The sequence below is a fragment of the Drosophila albomicans genome, chromosome X (genome assembly GCF_009650485.2).
Source record: "Drosophila albomicans strain 15112-1751.03 chromosome X, ASM965048v2, whole genome shotgun sequence".
In the NCBI taxonomy this organism is placed as follows: domain Eukaryota; kingdom Metazoa; phylum Arthropoda; class Insecta; order Diptera; family Drosophilidae; genus Drosophila; species Drosophila albomicans.
In genome coordinates, this window is record NC_047627.2 from 2,457,619 (window position 1) to 2,472,282 (window position 14,664).

General features: G+C 38.3%; 1 protein-coding gene across 5 annotated transcripts in view; it reads left to right on the forward strand.

The window, feature by feature from the left end:
* The first annotated feature begins 555 nt into the window (after positions 1-555).
* LOC117576697 (uncharacterized) overlaps positions 556-14,664 on the forward strand; it is a 28,655-nt gene continuing 14,546 nt past the window's right edge. Inside the window, exons 1-3 of one of the 5 annotated variants that reach the window (XM_052001965.1) lie at positions 556-856; positions 936-1,142; positions 3,107-3,647. In XM_052001965.1, the coding sequence (XP_051857925.1) occupies positions 959-1,142; positions 3,107-3,333 (411 nt within the window). In that variant the 5' untranslated portion in view covers positions 556-856; positions 936-958 and the 3' untranslated portion in view covers positions 3,334-3,647. Of the gene's footprint in view, positions 1,143-3,106; positions 3,648-12,052; positions 12,125-14,664 lie in introns of those variants that run through there. The other 4 variants (XM_034261708.2, XR_007954422.1, XM_034261698.2 and 1 more) reach the window with 4 other exon arrangements.

Below are 14,664 nucleotides of genomic sequence, written 5' to 3' on the forward strand. Positions count from 1 at the left end.
TTTTTTCTTTAAGATGCGCTTGAAAGATTTTCTGCTCAAATTGTCCAATTACATTCGGGTTTATTGTGAAAGTGAGTCATAATCAAGTATTCTTTATCGCAATAGATATGCCATAAATTTGACTTTTTTATTTATTTTAAAAGTAACAGCTCGGTTAACGAAAAATTGCATTTTAAGTATAAACAATAAAAGTAATTTTTCTGATTGTTTAAGATTTTGTTATTCTTAAAATGTTCCAAAGTAACACACCGAAATATACAAAAATATAATGAAAGATATATTTGGTATATTTTAAAATATAACAAATTAATATACTCAAAATCTAACGAAAGTTATATTTTTTGTATCTTTAAATATACCGAAATATGCTAAAATTTACAAAAATTTGATTTTTTAAATCTTTAAGTATTCGAAATGAATATGCCGAAATATACTAAAACATACCGAAAACTAAATTTGGTATATCGATACTTTCAAAATTAAACATCCCAAATTGTCAACCAAAGTAAGCTATCATTTTTTGCCTTACGAAATTATTTCTTTAATAACTTCTACAATAAATGTTGGAAACAACTTCTTGACACCCTATAAATATTTTGCGAAAATTTAAAAACTGTTATATGAAATAGCGATTAACTCTGAAAAGAATTGTTGCTGGTAGTTAATTCAAAGTCGAACTTAGAGATACCCTCTAAATATTTGGTGTTAGTAGCTTAGCAAGTTGTTCAATTATTGAGTGGATTGAAGAGAACTCCTTGGCACTCCATTAGGACTTGATTGCTACCTCTTTGACCCAGTTAGAAGAGGGCGCATCACATGTGTCGCTGACAATTAAACTTTGACACTGGATTTAAAAGTAAGTCGAATTTTGCGGGTTACGCTTGGACGACGTCGGCCAAAAGAACAAAGGCAAAGTATTGTCCAACTTTTGGCAGTATCGCTGCAGCAGCAACTGGAGATGGAGACGGAAATAGGGGAAGGAGAAGGAGCTAAATTTGAAGCAGGACCTGGAGTATTGTTGGAAAAATGCGTTTGCTTTTGCCGGTTTGATGTTTATCAACACTACACACGATGTGTTGGCGATAACCAAAAAATGTGGAACAACAAAACTTTGGATTCACGTGAAGCACTTTATCAGGCATGTGAGTATGTAGGGGAAGGGGAAGGGGAAGGGCGAGCAGTCAGGGAGTCAGAGAAAGAAAATTCCGGGGGAGTTGCTGGCCATTTGTGCGGGCGCCTGCCTCTAATGTGTGTTGTACCTGACGACCGACCCCTTGGCCCATCTTAAACAAACTTTGTTTTTTTTTTTTGTTTTTGTATTTGAAGCGAGGTCTGCACAAGGCAGTAAATTGTTGTCATCGCCGTTGTTGTTGTTGTTGTCGATGTTGTTTTGCTGGCCCGGCTTCACACTCGAGTGCCCACAATTAAAATACAGCATGTCCAACTGATAAGCCTTCATGCATTCTTTTCACTCATCGACCAGCTCCTTGCCACCGCCACCGCCACCGTCATCGCCACCGCACTCTTCTCCCTGTCACAACAAAAAATTGAAAAGTTTTGCTAAAACGCAAGCAAATTGAATGGCAAGCGAGGGCAAGGCGGAAACAGAACTCCACCACAACAACAACAAATACTTGACTAGGCCATGATACACTTTTTTTCATGAATTAGTTAGCCCAACAGCCCTGCCTCATTTGAAAAGACTTTCCACACACAGAAACTCACACACACACGCTCGGTTCGGTTGGCAAACTTTTAAGTTGGCCAGTTTTGAAAGGTGAAAAGTACGCGATAAGCCAGCCTGGCCTCTTCCTCTTCCTCAATCAAATATTTATGCCGGACAGTTGTCTCGTGCTGCCTGTTGGTATAAAGATGTGGGCAACTCGCTTGACTGCGACTTAGAAGAAGCCAGCGATTTGAACGTGACAGCTCAGGAGTTGCAAAAACTAAATGAGATTTGCTAATAAGAGAAAAAGCAAGAACTCATCTAACGTCATGATTGATTCCTGATTGATAAACATATATGTTATGTATATTCGCTTATAGTATGCATACGATTTTTGATTTTTTAGCAGTTGCTACACATAAATGACACTTGGTAATGAGAGAAGAAAGAAAAGACTTTGTATGTAAATAAACTCTATTAATTGATCCGTGGCTGATTAAAATAAGTGTCTACTCAGATTTGTACAAGTATTTCGATTTAATCTTTAGCAGTTCCAACTCATAAATGGCATTTGCTAATGAGATAAAATATAAGTTTTTATATCAGGCCTTAAAGCAATTATCTATAGTTATGATTGATCTATGATTGAGAAGTAAATTTGTATATTTGCATAAGATTTTTGATTCTATCTTTAGCAATTGGAACAAAACATAGAAAAGACTTTGTTTCGATTGACCCATGATTGATTAGTATATATACATGCATATTCAAAAGAGGGATTTGAAATTCCGAGAAAATAGAATATTCTTTATATCAGGCCCTAATGTAGTAATCTATAATTATGATTGATCCATGATTGATCAGCATATATATTAGCATATAGTATGCATACGAATTTTGATTTCATCTTCAGCATATGTGGATTGCAAAAACAAATTAGAGTCTTTGTATCAGGCAGTACTCATGATTGATTGATTGATTGATATATTCATATACTATGTATAAATAGTCTGATAACTTATGAAATTATAATTAGAAAAGAATTATAAACAAAATATAAATAAAATGATGACAAGAATTTTAAAACATCGTACAAGTTTTGTTAGTGATTGTGATTGAAGAAGATTGAAGTCTCACATTGTTATAATTATTTAAAAGTTTTTCTATTTGGCAAAAAAGAGAAAATAAAAGTACTCAAACTGTATATAAAATATATGTTTATATATTATTGATTGACTGCTTTATGTTAACAATAATTTAAATTGCATTACATTAATATAGTAAAAGTATTTAAAAGATTCCAAAGGCATTTAAGTAATAAGTTATTGAATTGCTGTTTAATTTATAACAAATTATTCATTCGGCAACCTAAGTAATTAATTAGCTGTTGGTCAATCCAAATTCGAAAGCTAATTCCTATGATTGATCTGTGATTGACAGCCCGCTGCAAGCAGAGCAAACTAATAGAAGCACATTCATGTTTTGCTCTGACTAAGCATGACAATCACAATTCCTGTTACTTGGGTGCAATCAAAAGAGACAACGATGTCGACGACGTCAGACGATGGACGAAGATGAAGACGACGGCGACGGCGACGACGATGGATCGATGGATCATCATTGAGCAGATCAATCGACACTCGAGCTTGAGCTCGAGCCACTGTTGAGTGGGGTTGTTGGCTCATTTGGCGGTTTGCCGTTTGTGTGGGCAGCAGAACATTGCACCACACATGCCACATAATGGGGCAAAGCACACGTTGCAACTGGATTTAGTCGAAGTGGATGCGAGACAGAGAGAGAGAGAGAGAGAGCGAGACAGAGAGACAGAGCGGAAGTCATGACTAGCCAAACACGAAGCAGCAATGAGATGAGCTGCCGTGTCACAGAAAGCAATCACAGTAACAGCTAAATTTAAAACTAAAACGAAAACCCAACAACAACAACAACAACAGCAAACTCAACAAAAATGTAAAACACAAAAGCCCAAATAAAAAAAAGGAAAACTATAAGAAAGTTGGTAGATTATTTCGGGCAGACTTCAAAATTGCGCAGTCGTCGTATAATTTGTGCGCGTGAAAGTGAGAAAAGTTCCAATTACTTTGATGGCAACTGCGACGCCTAGGCAGCGGCATTTTGTGGCATTAGGATCGCTGTGCACCCACAGTTATTTCCCTCCAACCACCCTCCTTCTCAGCCCCCCTCTCTAAACATAGCCTGCGCTTGGCCAACGTGATGCATTGAAATTTGTCATAACCACGATTACGATTACCTCTCCAGTGATTGTACTATATGTACATACATGATGCCCAATGCTGTGAATGAGTCTGACTCTCCAGGTGTGTGTGTGTGTTGCATGAGTGTGCATGTGTGTGCAACAACACACGAGCACGTTGTACCGTGGCGAATTTCGCGCTTGTGTCCTAATCGTGCCTCAGTTAGATTTCGTGAGTTTAGCATACATATGTCGGATGTAAATCATTTGACAATTTCGCAAATGCTGTCGCAACTCCCCCATCCCCCCATCCATCTCCCCCTCCTCTTCCTTCTTCTCCACAATTCCAGTCGTAGCCACCGTTTCAGCTCTGTAGGTAGAGCCACCATAACTCTGGGTGGGTGGCTGGCAACATGCGACGGCAGTCAATGAGAGTACAACAGAGTTGCAGCCATTGATGGACATATGGATGTTATCGATCTGCGGTGTGTTATCGATCAACATGCCTAAGAAAGTAATTGGGAATTTTAAAAAGAAAGAAAAGATTTAATTTGAATTTCATGCTTCTATTGCAAATATGTTAATAATTTCTACTAATGCAAGCACTTGATACTATTGCGATACATACATCAAAGGTAATATCGATAACATTGCTTTGCATATCGATCGGTAATTATTGACAAACTCAATTTACATGCAAAACAGTAATTTAAAAAATAATTTTACGAGAGTTTGTGCAATATCCAATAATGCAAATACTGTAATACTAATTCCTAAAATGTTCTCAACACAAATTATGGATAATCAAAACAATTTTTGGATATCTATTGAAATCGAAAAAATAGGCCTTAAGAATATTAAACAAGTAAATTTTCTATGCTTTTGCATTATTTTTGTTTAATTTAATGATTTTGATTGAAGTAAGCAAATAAGCGAATAATAATTTGCATGCCAAAATGCTATGTGGCCGTTAAACGAGATATTATAAGAATTGACTTATCAAAATGAATGGCATTATTTGTAAAGAATATATGTACATATACAAGAACTTGTCACATACAAATTAAGCCAAATTCAGTATCGAATATTTTCGAAAATTCTTAATGTAAATTATGAATAATTTATTATATTCATACCTCGCTTAGCAGCCTCAATTGTGACTGAAAATAAATTTTTGTATTTTTTCCTTCCATTATTTGTGTTAGTTTAGTTACTTTGATTGATTACTTTGATTTAGTTCAACAAGTTTTCCTGTTGAGGGAATAATTTGCATGTCATAATGCTATGTGGCCGTTATGCGAGATAACATATTCGCATGCAATTATTCTTTAAAAATATACATATACGGGAATTTTTTCCATTCAAATTAAACGCACTGACGAACATTATAGAAAGTTTCTTATTGCAAATTATGAATAACTTATTACATTCATACCTCGCTTAACAGCCTCAACTGGGTTTGCAAAAATTAAACTGTTTAGCAAATAAAATTTCTGAATTATATTATTTTCGTTAGTTTAGTTACTTCTCTTTAGTTTAACAATATGTGCTTTTGGGAGAATAATTCAAATGGTAAATGCAGTTAGGTGTGACCTGATTCGTTATTTTTTACACTGCTTATTTAATAAATTCTCACCACTGTGCAAGCAAGCGAACGAACAAGAAGAACACTTGGTGCACTCAAAAAGCCATCAAACTTTACAAACTTGCCAATTGCGATCCTGCTCTGATCAGTTACGAGCTCTGGCTCTGGCTCTGTGTGTTGAGTTTGAGCTTGTGTGTGTGTGTGTGTGTGTGTGGGTCTGTGGTCCTTTTTGCCATTGGCATTATTAATATTGCTGGGCATTTTATTGTGGTGCAAGTTGGCGGTGGCTGCGGCTGTCGGCGGTTGTCGGTGGTTTGTGCTTGTGGCTGTCTCGCGGTTTTTTCGTGATTTATTTTTTAAGCAAATTGTCGCGAAGCCACAGTCACAGCCACAAAAGAGGCTGAAAGAGAGGAGGCTGGTAAAACTGTCGCCAAATGGCTTCCATGTAACGGGGCCAATGAATAAAACCACCGTGGGAGTGGGAGTGCGGTGCGGAGTGCGGTGCAGAGTGCGGACTGGGAGAAAGGTGCAAGGGAATACGCTTGCTGGGTGCTTCGTTGAATCGTGCATGCCAATGCCAGTTGGGCTCTTGGCAAATGTGTGGTAGCTGCATCTGGCTCAAGATTACCACCTCCCTGGTCGGTTCGCTGCTGTTGCTGATGCTTCTGCTGCTTCTGCTGCCGGCTGAGCAAATGTCGCATGTGATTTCCCAAACTGTTTCCACGCTCGCTGCCCACAAAGAGACGACGACAACGACAACAAACGGCGGGACAGCAGCTTCTTCCACTGCTGCTGCTGCTGCTGATTATCATCAAAAGATCGGAACTTGCAAAGGCAAACGAAAAGGAGGCTCCTCTCTCTCTATCTCTCTCTTTTTCTCTCGCTTTTACGATGTGGCTCCACGCTAAACTTGCCTGCCTGACGTTTGCTTAGCCAGCAATTGTTCACGTTGCAATACCCTATGAAAAGGGAAACGTCATTTTAATCAGCAAAGTGTAAGAACACTTTCCATCCACCAATATAAAAATATAACATAAAATATAATTCAAAAAATTTACTTTTAACAACTTGATAATTATAAAATAAAACTATTACTATTACTACTAAGTATATTTATATAGTTAATTAAAACATACTACACAATGATAATATAAAATCATTAATATTGCTGAAAAATATTCACATTCAACAATTTGTTCAAAAATATGAATTTTAATATAATATAAAATATATATGATATACAAGTAGTAATGGTTTTCATATAGTACACATCTGTATAATTAGTTTATGTTTGCCTAGGATCTTAATTAATTTAAGAATATATACACATGAAAAAACCTGTCAAAATCAAGAATAAAATATTATATTAAATAAGGATTTCCAATCTTCCTTTCAATCTAGAAGAAGATTTTAATATTTAAATAAGATGTTTTTAATCTTAAAATGCATATTTAGCATTAGAATCTTGATTTAAGATATTGTTCAGCAAAAAAATCTTATTTTAAGATTGTTTTTTTTTTTTTAAGATCGAAAAAATTGTGAATCGAGATTTGCAATCTACTTTCCAATCTAGATTTTTGTCTCTCTGGGTGTACATATATATACAAAAAATAATTTCGGAAATTAAAGCTGTTTACTTGTTAATGTTTTATACAAAAATATTTGTATTTTTAAGTTTGGCATAGATATGTTGATATAATATGTCAATAACTAACTTAAAAAAGAATAGCATAGATTTAAACACGATATGAATCGTAGTAATTTTTATAATATAAGCTTAGGTTGCCTTATTTTAAACTTAACCTACATGAAATTAAATGAAAGTCATATATAATATTGGTAATATAAAATTAGGAAATATGAATGAAGTAAATTGAATTAAGTTAGTGTTGAGCGCAATATTGATAACTTTTACTAAACAGAATAAATATATGAAAATGGTGGAAAGAGTATTCAAACTTCAGATTGAAATTGACAAGACTTTGAACTTCATGTTGTTGTTAGTGGTGTCTGGTGAAAAGCAGCAGCAACGGCGGCGTCGGCGGCGTTATGCCCTGTAGCCACACACAACTCCATGTGGCACAAACGAGTGCAGCAAGCGGCAAAGATGGGAGGGGGGCGGGGAGCGAAGAGGGCGGCAAGCAGCAAGCGGCATTTTCGTGGCAAATTAAAGTCCAAGTGCGAGTCAAATTATTTCTTTACAAGTGAGTTACTGTTTTCATTGCGGCTCTTAATGTAACTAACTGTTTAGAAATATTTATTATTATTATTATTACGTGTATTATTCCTATTACTATTGCTCTTGCTGCTGTTGTTGTTGTTGTTGTTGTCGTTGTTGTGTTGGTTGTAGGTGACGCTGCCGCTATTTTTACTTCCATTGTGATTATTCATCGTTATTCGTGTCGTTGCGATGTCGCTTGCTACAGTTGCCACTGCCTCGTTTAATCGCCCCATGATGATGATGACAACAACAACAACAACAACAAAAACAGCAACGACGACGACGATTATTAAAAATCACTCGAAATCTTCTTCAAGACGCAGGCAGGCGAATGAAATTAAACGCCGGCCAGGCGCATCTAACCGCTGCAGACCGCAACTGCTCAACGTGTGGACAGCCACCGATGGTGGAGGGGGGTGGGAAAGGGGTGTTGGTGTGGGTTGTCTTCCTCCCGCATCTCTCAGAGGCAGTGGATAACCGTTAAGATGGCCACGGGGCGATAAGTCTCCCTCCCTTTCACTACACAAACCTATGTCCCAGGATAATTTGGTTCAGTTTTAGTTTATTACTAGACTGCTTTACATTTTAGATATAGAAAGAAACCTTAAATTATATTGCACATTACAGATACCATTATAGATATATATTATCCACATTAATGAATATAAAAAATAATAAATTACTATGCAAACACGTAGTTTTATGATATTAAAGCTAACTAGTAATTCATTCAATAATATAAATGGACAAGTAAGATAACAACAGTTAAGAGTGTACGATACCTATTTTTATATACAAAAAATATACTATAAACCTACCACAAAAATACTAAAACTCATCGAAAGTTACATTTGGTATATTGATATTGTACAAAACCTACCAGACTGTCAGCCCAAGCAACTTAGATCCAATTGTAGTATGCATTTTTATACCCGGTAGAAGGGTATTATAACTTTGTGCCGGCAAGAAATGTATGTAACAGGTAGAAGGAGGCACCTCTGACCCTATAAAGTATATATATTCTTGATCAGCGTCAACAGCCGAGACGATATAGCCATGTCCGTCTGTCCGTCTGTCTATCTGTCCGTCTGTCCGTAAGTACACCTAGATCTCAGAGACTATAAGAGATAGAGCTATAATTTCGACAGCATTTGTTATGTTTGCACGCAGATCAGGATTGTTACAAAGTTTTGCCACGCCCACTTCCGCCCTCGCAAATCAAAAAAATCGAATAACAACCTAGAGCTGCGATTTGGTGTATACAATAATAATCATAGTAGTTATGATTCCTGAAAATTTGGTTACGATCAGCTTAAAATTGTGGAAGTTATTAAAAAAATACTTTCGTATGGGCAAAACGCCTACTTATTAGGGGTCTTAGTTGCTTTGGCCGACAATCTAGTATATTGTGCCGTCTATGGTATATTTTGAATGTGGCACTATATCGATATACCAAATATACCATTTGGCATATTTTCAGTATTTTTGTAGTATTTTCGGTATATTTTGAAAATAATACCGGAATATTTTGCTTTTATTCAAAATGGGTAGCGGGTATCTCACAGTCGAGCACACTCGACTGTAACTTTCGAACATGTTAGCCATGCAACAGTATTTCTTAAATAAATTCTACAATTTGTATCTGATCGCAACAAAAAATTACATTTTATTGTTTACAAATTACGCTTTTTATTCGACTTTGTCGATTTCGTAGTATTTATTATAAGTGTCGCATTGACTAATGTGATGAACAAAGTTTTATTTCATTTTATAACTGAATTTTTATTGGAAAACTTACAGAACTTTCGAATGAATTAAAATATTTATTTATCGCTTCATATAACAATTTTTTTGGTGTGGCGAAAAGTTTCACTAATTTCTAACAATAGTAGTATTAAGATAATAGCATTCAGAAATTATGAAATTATTTGAAGCATTTATTTATTTCAATAATCACAATCTTAGCAGTTCATGAAAGTTGTGGTATTTGTCTGAGTCATTTTAACCATTTTTTAGTTAACGTTATGAATATTTTAAGGTGTAATAATACTAATAATACTACTTATAACAGTAATAAAAATTATATTATTATAACATTGAATTTTCTTTGTACACTTTTGAATTGGAATAAGTTGTCGACAAGTTGTTGTCGGAATGTTGTGAATATCAATAAGAAGAGATCTTTCAGATACATTTAGTTCTTGAGCTCAATTAACTCACGCTGGTAATTGCAGTTGCTATGAATGGTTGAACTACTCAAATGAGTACTCACATCCACACTCACACTCGTAGTCACATTCATGCGAATGGTATCTAAATGATTGTCGTGCCAAGTGCAACGACTTTTAGACTGCACTTAAATTAACTTGTATGTAATATGTGCTTGGACATTGCCATGGCTATAACACATAAACACACGCACACGCATAGGCAAAGACAAACACATGTATAGATATGGAGACAAAGATAAGAGCCAAAGCAGAGGACAGTACTTGGTTCTGGTATTGCGTCTAGTTCTGGGTCTCGCTCTGGTTCTGCGCAGCTTTTGACTATGGCAATGGCAATGAGTATAGCTCCGACTATGACTATAGCAATGACTATAGCTTCGCTCAGACTATGGCAATGGCTATCGTTATTGCTATTACTGTGACTCTGGCTCTGGTTGTGGCTATGTCTTTGGGGCTCTGGTCGGCTGCCCTTGTCGCGTTTTGCGGCTCAGTTAATGTTAATGTTAATGTGCTTCAAACTATTTGTATTCCCCACTCCACTTCTAAGCTCCACTTAGTATATGTGTGCAATTGTGACCAGTGGGTTAAACCAATTTCACGCCGGTAAAGCGCCAAGAGCGTTGCAACAGCATTGAGAAGGTTCTCTCGTGTCATCTACCTTGGCCAAGACACACACATTGACAGTGAGAGAGAGGGGGCAGCTAAATGTGCATGACGTACACTTTTGGACACACAAAGATACACACACGCACACACACATGCACATGCACACATAGCTAAAGATAGAGACAGCGAGCTGAGTGATATGTGTCGCCAACGCGCGCTGATCTTTGGGCCACGTCTGAAGCCATTTGGAACCACCAAAGTCGCGCACTTTCATTCAGTCAGTGGAGCGCAAACGTTGACTTGGCCACATTATCAAAAGCGTCACTGGTCGCAGCTACAACAAAGACAGAGACTGACAAAGAGAGAGAGAGAGAGAGAGAGAGAGAGAGAGAGCGAAAGAGAGGGAGGAGGCAGAAACGAGAACTCATATTAGGCCATTAAAAGAGCGATAAGAAAGTTCAGCGGAACTGAAGCGCGCAATTTCAGGCTTAGTTTAGTTTTAGTTTTTTTTTTTAGTTTTAGTTTTAGTTTTAAGTTGTAGTCGACTTACAGATGGGGGAGGGGGCAGAGGGCAGCTGTCTGGAGCTGAGACAAACGTGTGTCCACTACAAATATCACGATCTGGCAATACACGCCATACACATGTCGATATATCGCGCACTTTGCGGCGTGCTCAACTTTGAACATAATCTTCGAGACAGCTAAGAGAGAGAGAGGGAGAGAGAGAGATGGAGGAGATGGGGGAGGGGTACGGGGGGGGGGGGGGACAACTTAAACAATTTTATTGATTAATGAACCATAATTAGAGACATTTACAATGAGCCACAATAATTCTTCATTACCCCCAAAAGCCGAGTAAGCCAGCGAGCGAGCGAGTTGCAAGTGCACAGTGTGCTTCAACAACGATGCTGCCACTCTGCCTCAGACGCAGACTCAGACTCAGACTCTGTGGCTTGGCCTCAAGGCGATCGCTGGACGCAGACTCCCCGTCCACCTTCCTCACTGTCTTGCTGCTGCAACATCTGTGCCTCTCTACGCAAAGCTTGCGCTGATCGTGGCTCACGCGCACAACTCATTCAATTTCCATGGCAGACACGATTCCAGCCAAACAGACAATGTTGCACTGCGGTGTGCTGTGCTGTGCTGTGGAGTGTGGTGTGTGGTGTTGCTTTTGGGATTTACCTTGGAGTCCGTTGAATGAATGAATTTGGCGTCCATGCATTGCCAGCATTCGCAGCATTCGCGTTGCAAAGCCGCAAGTTGCAATCAGCTGAACTTTCAGTCGAAATCGAGCACATGGAACGTGTCAATCGCACACACACACACACACTTGTATTTTACACTAACACACACACACACACTTTAACAGAGTGCAGTTTGGCCACAGCTTGAGTCGAGGGTGGCTGCAGACCGTTGGACTCTCTAATCACTTCCGACTACAAGTTCATAAATCGCTTGCATCTCTCTGTCTGCTCCTTCTTCTTCCTATACACCATCTCGCTTACTCCTGCATCTTCTCTCTTTCTCTTTCTAGCCTGGCAAATTGTTTTGCCATTTGCTTAACGCATTTTCCCAGCGCTTCTCACACATTAAACTAAGTAGGCTGCGACTGATTGATCGATAATCGAACGGGAACAAAAACTGTGTAAAATTGAAATATTGCTGAATTTTATTATTTAACAAATTGCAACTTGCAAGAGAAGACTTAACTTTGTTTGCGAATTAATATATCAATTGATAAACAATTGATAGCGATTAAAAATCGATAAATGAATATATGAAATTTTTGCGTTATAACAAAATTATAAATTACCACTTTAACTAAAATATTGAACTAAATAAAGAAATGTGTTTAGTTTGTTGATGCTTTATGCAATGCAATTGTAAGCGATTAATTATCGACAAATGATCAAGTTAACAAATGACAATATTATTTAAAAGAGAAATTATAAATTGGCGGTTAATATAAAAAATTAAACTATTGCAATAAAAAACTTTTGATGGCTTGTCAATTAGTTATTTGATGAACAATTATTAATCGATTATTAATCGATAAATAATCAAGTTAATAAATTATAAAATTGCCTTGCAGAAAATATATAAATTAACGCTTAAGCTAGAATAAACAACTTTGTTTTTAAGTTTTTATAATAATTGCTTATTAATCTATTCGATTAAAAATCGATAAATTATCAAGTTAGTATATGCGAATTGTAATGCTTCAACTAGAATATACTACTATAGAATGCGACGACTTAAGTTTATTGGCGTTTTACTATGTTAATTGATGATCAATTTTAAGCGTATCAAAATCGATAGGTAATAACACGATTACACGAGTACTGTTAAAGTTAAGTTATTATTATAGTGTAGGCTTGTCAATTGAAAATGCGTTTTTACAGAATGTATTCAACACTATTAGATGAGCTAATTGACAAATCGGTAATGTGATCGATAAATGAGCTGTCAATATTCAAGTATGGCGTCTCTATCATATATTCTTTTATCGATAGTCGATTGCTCTTGATTACTTGCGTTATTGTTGCCATCGTACGTGGCTTCAATTAAATTGCAACTATTCTTACAAGTTCAGCGCGTAGGCAGGCTGATCGATTAACGATAACAGCGCCATTGCCACCGCCAACGCTATCGCGCCACAGTGCAAACAGTGGGCTGCAGGCTGAAAGCTGCAAGTTGCAAGTTGGAAGTTGCAAGTTGCCATTGCCACCGGTCTGGCGCTGTCCGATGGCCGCTTGATAACCGCAAGGCAGCCAACACAAAGCACAGAGCTAAGCTGAGCAACAGTGGCTCTCAAATTCATTTTGGAGCGCAATTTACAATGCATATTTATTTTGGGAAAATAAGTAATCAATGCGGCAATGGAAAGTGGAATGCGAATGGGAGTGGGAAAAAAAGGGCAAACGCTAAAGCAACACTGCGGCAGCAACTGTTGCAACAAGTTGCAACAACTCAACAAAAGTATAAATAAATAAAAGCTGATTTATGTAATTTCACAAATTGCGAGCAGAGTTGCTCTATCTCTCTCTCTCTCTCTCTCTCTCTCTCCCGCTCTCTCTCTCATTCTGTTTCTGTCTGATCGAAATCAATGGCAATTATTAGCTGGCCAGCAATCGTGTCGCTGCTGACCAAGCCAAAGACGTACCTGACCTGGCCCAAGCCCCAAAAACAAAGAGAGAAGAAAGAGGAAGAAGAAGAGACAGAGACCGAGAGAGCGAGAGAGGGAGAGAGAAACGGCAGCAACAGCCGCCGGCGACTTGGAGCAGCAGGCCGCAAAACAAAGAAACGACAGCAATGATCCCGAACCACGATCAACATCATGATGAGCAAGCCGATCATGATGATGATGATGATGATGATAATGCCACGGTGCGAAATTTAAATTTTCGCTCGAAACGCTTCTGGGGACATTGTCGCGGTCGCTGTTGCTGCTGTCGTTGTGGCTGCTGCTGCTGTTGTTGCAACAACTCTGGAGCAACTCTCGACCAGCAGCAGCAGCAGCAGCTTCAGCAGCGACCAACGACCAGCGACCATGGTGCATGCCACTTGCCAACAACGACGTCGACGGCAGCGGACATGGACGTGGGAACTTTGTGTCTAGGCAGCAGCCGAAGCCGAAGTCGAAGCCGCAGCTGCCCCTTGGCAAACGCTGGGCAATCGCTGCCGATTGTCGACCGCTGCCTGCTGCTTGCAACTTGCTGCTGTTGCTGTGGCTGCTGTTGTGGTGCCTTGGGGCTGTAGGCTTGGCGGAATATCGCGCACGATTGAGGAGCCACTGGCAGGGCAAAACAATGCAGCGAATAGTCGGCCAACTTGCCCCCCGCTCTCTTTGAAATGTACAGTTGTAGCTGCTGCTGTTGCTGCCACTTCGGGCTGCCCACTCCCAGAACGAGAGAGAGAGAGAGAGAGAGAGAGAGAGAGAGAAGCGCTGTTGTCCAACTCGCCAACTCGACTGTGGCACACAATGGAGCTGTGTGTGGATCGATTAAATTGGTCGCTAAAGGTCGAAATTAAATCACGAAATAATTGTTACACCAAATAAGTTTGGTTCTTCTTCAACATTTTGTGGCATCTTCGTGCCGCAGCCAAGCAGAGCGGACCGAGACTTTGACTGCGACTGAGACTTCG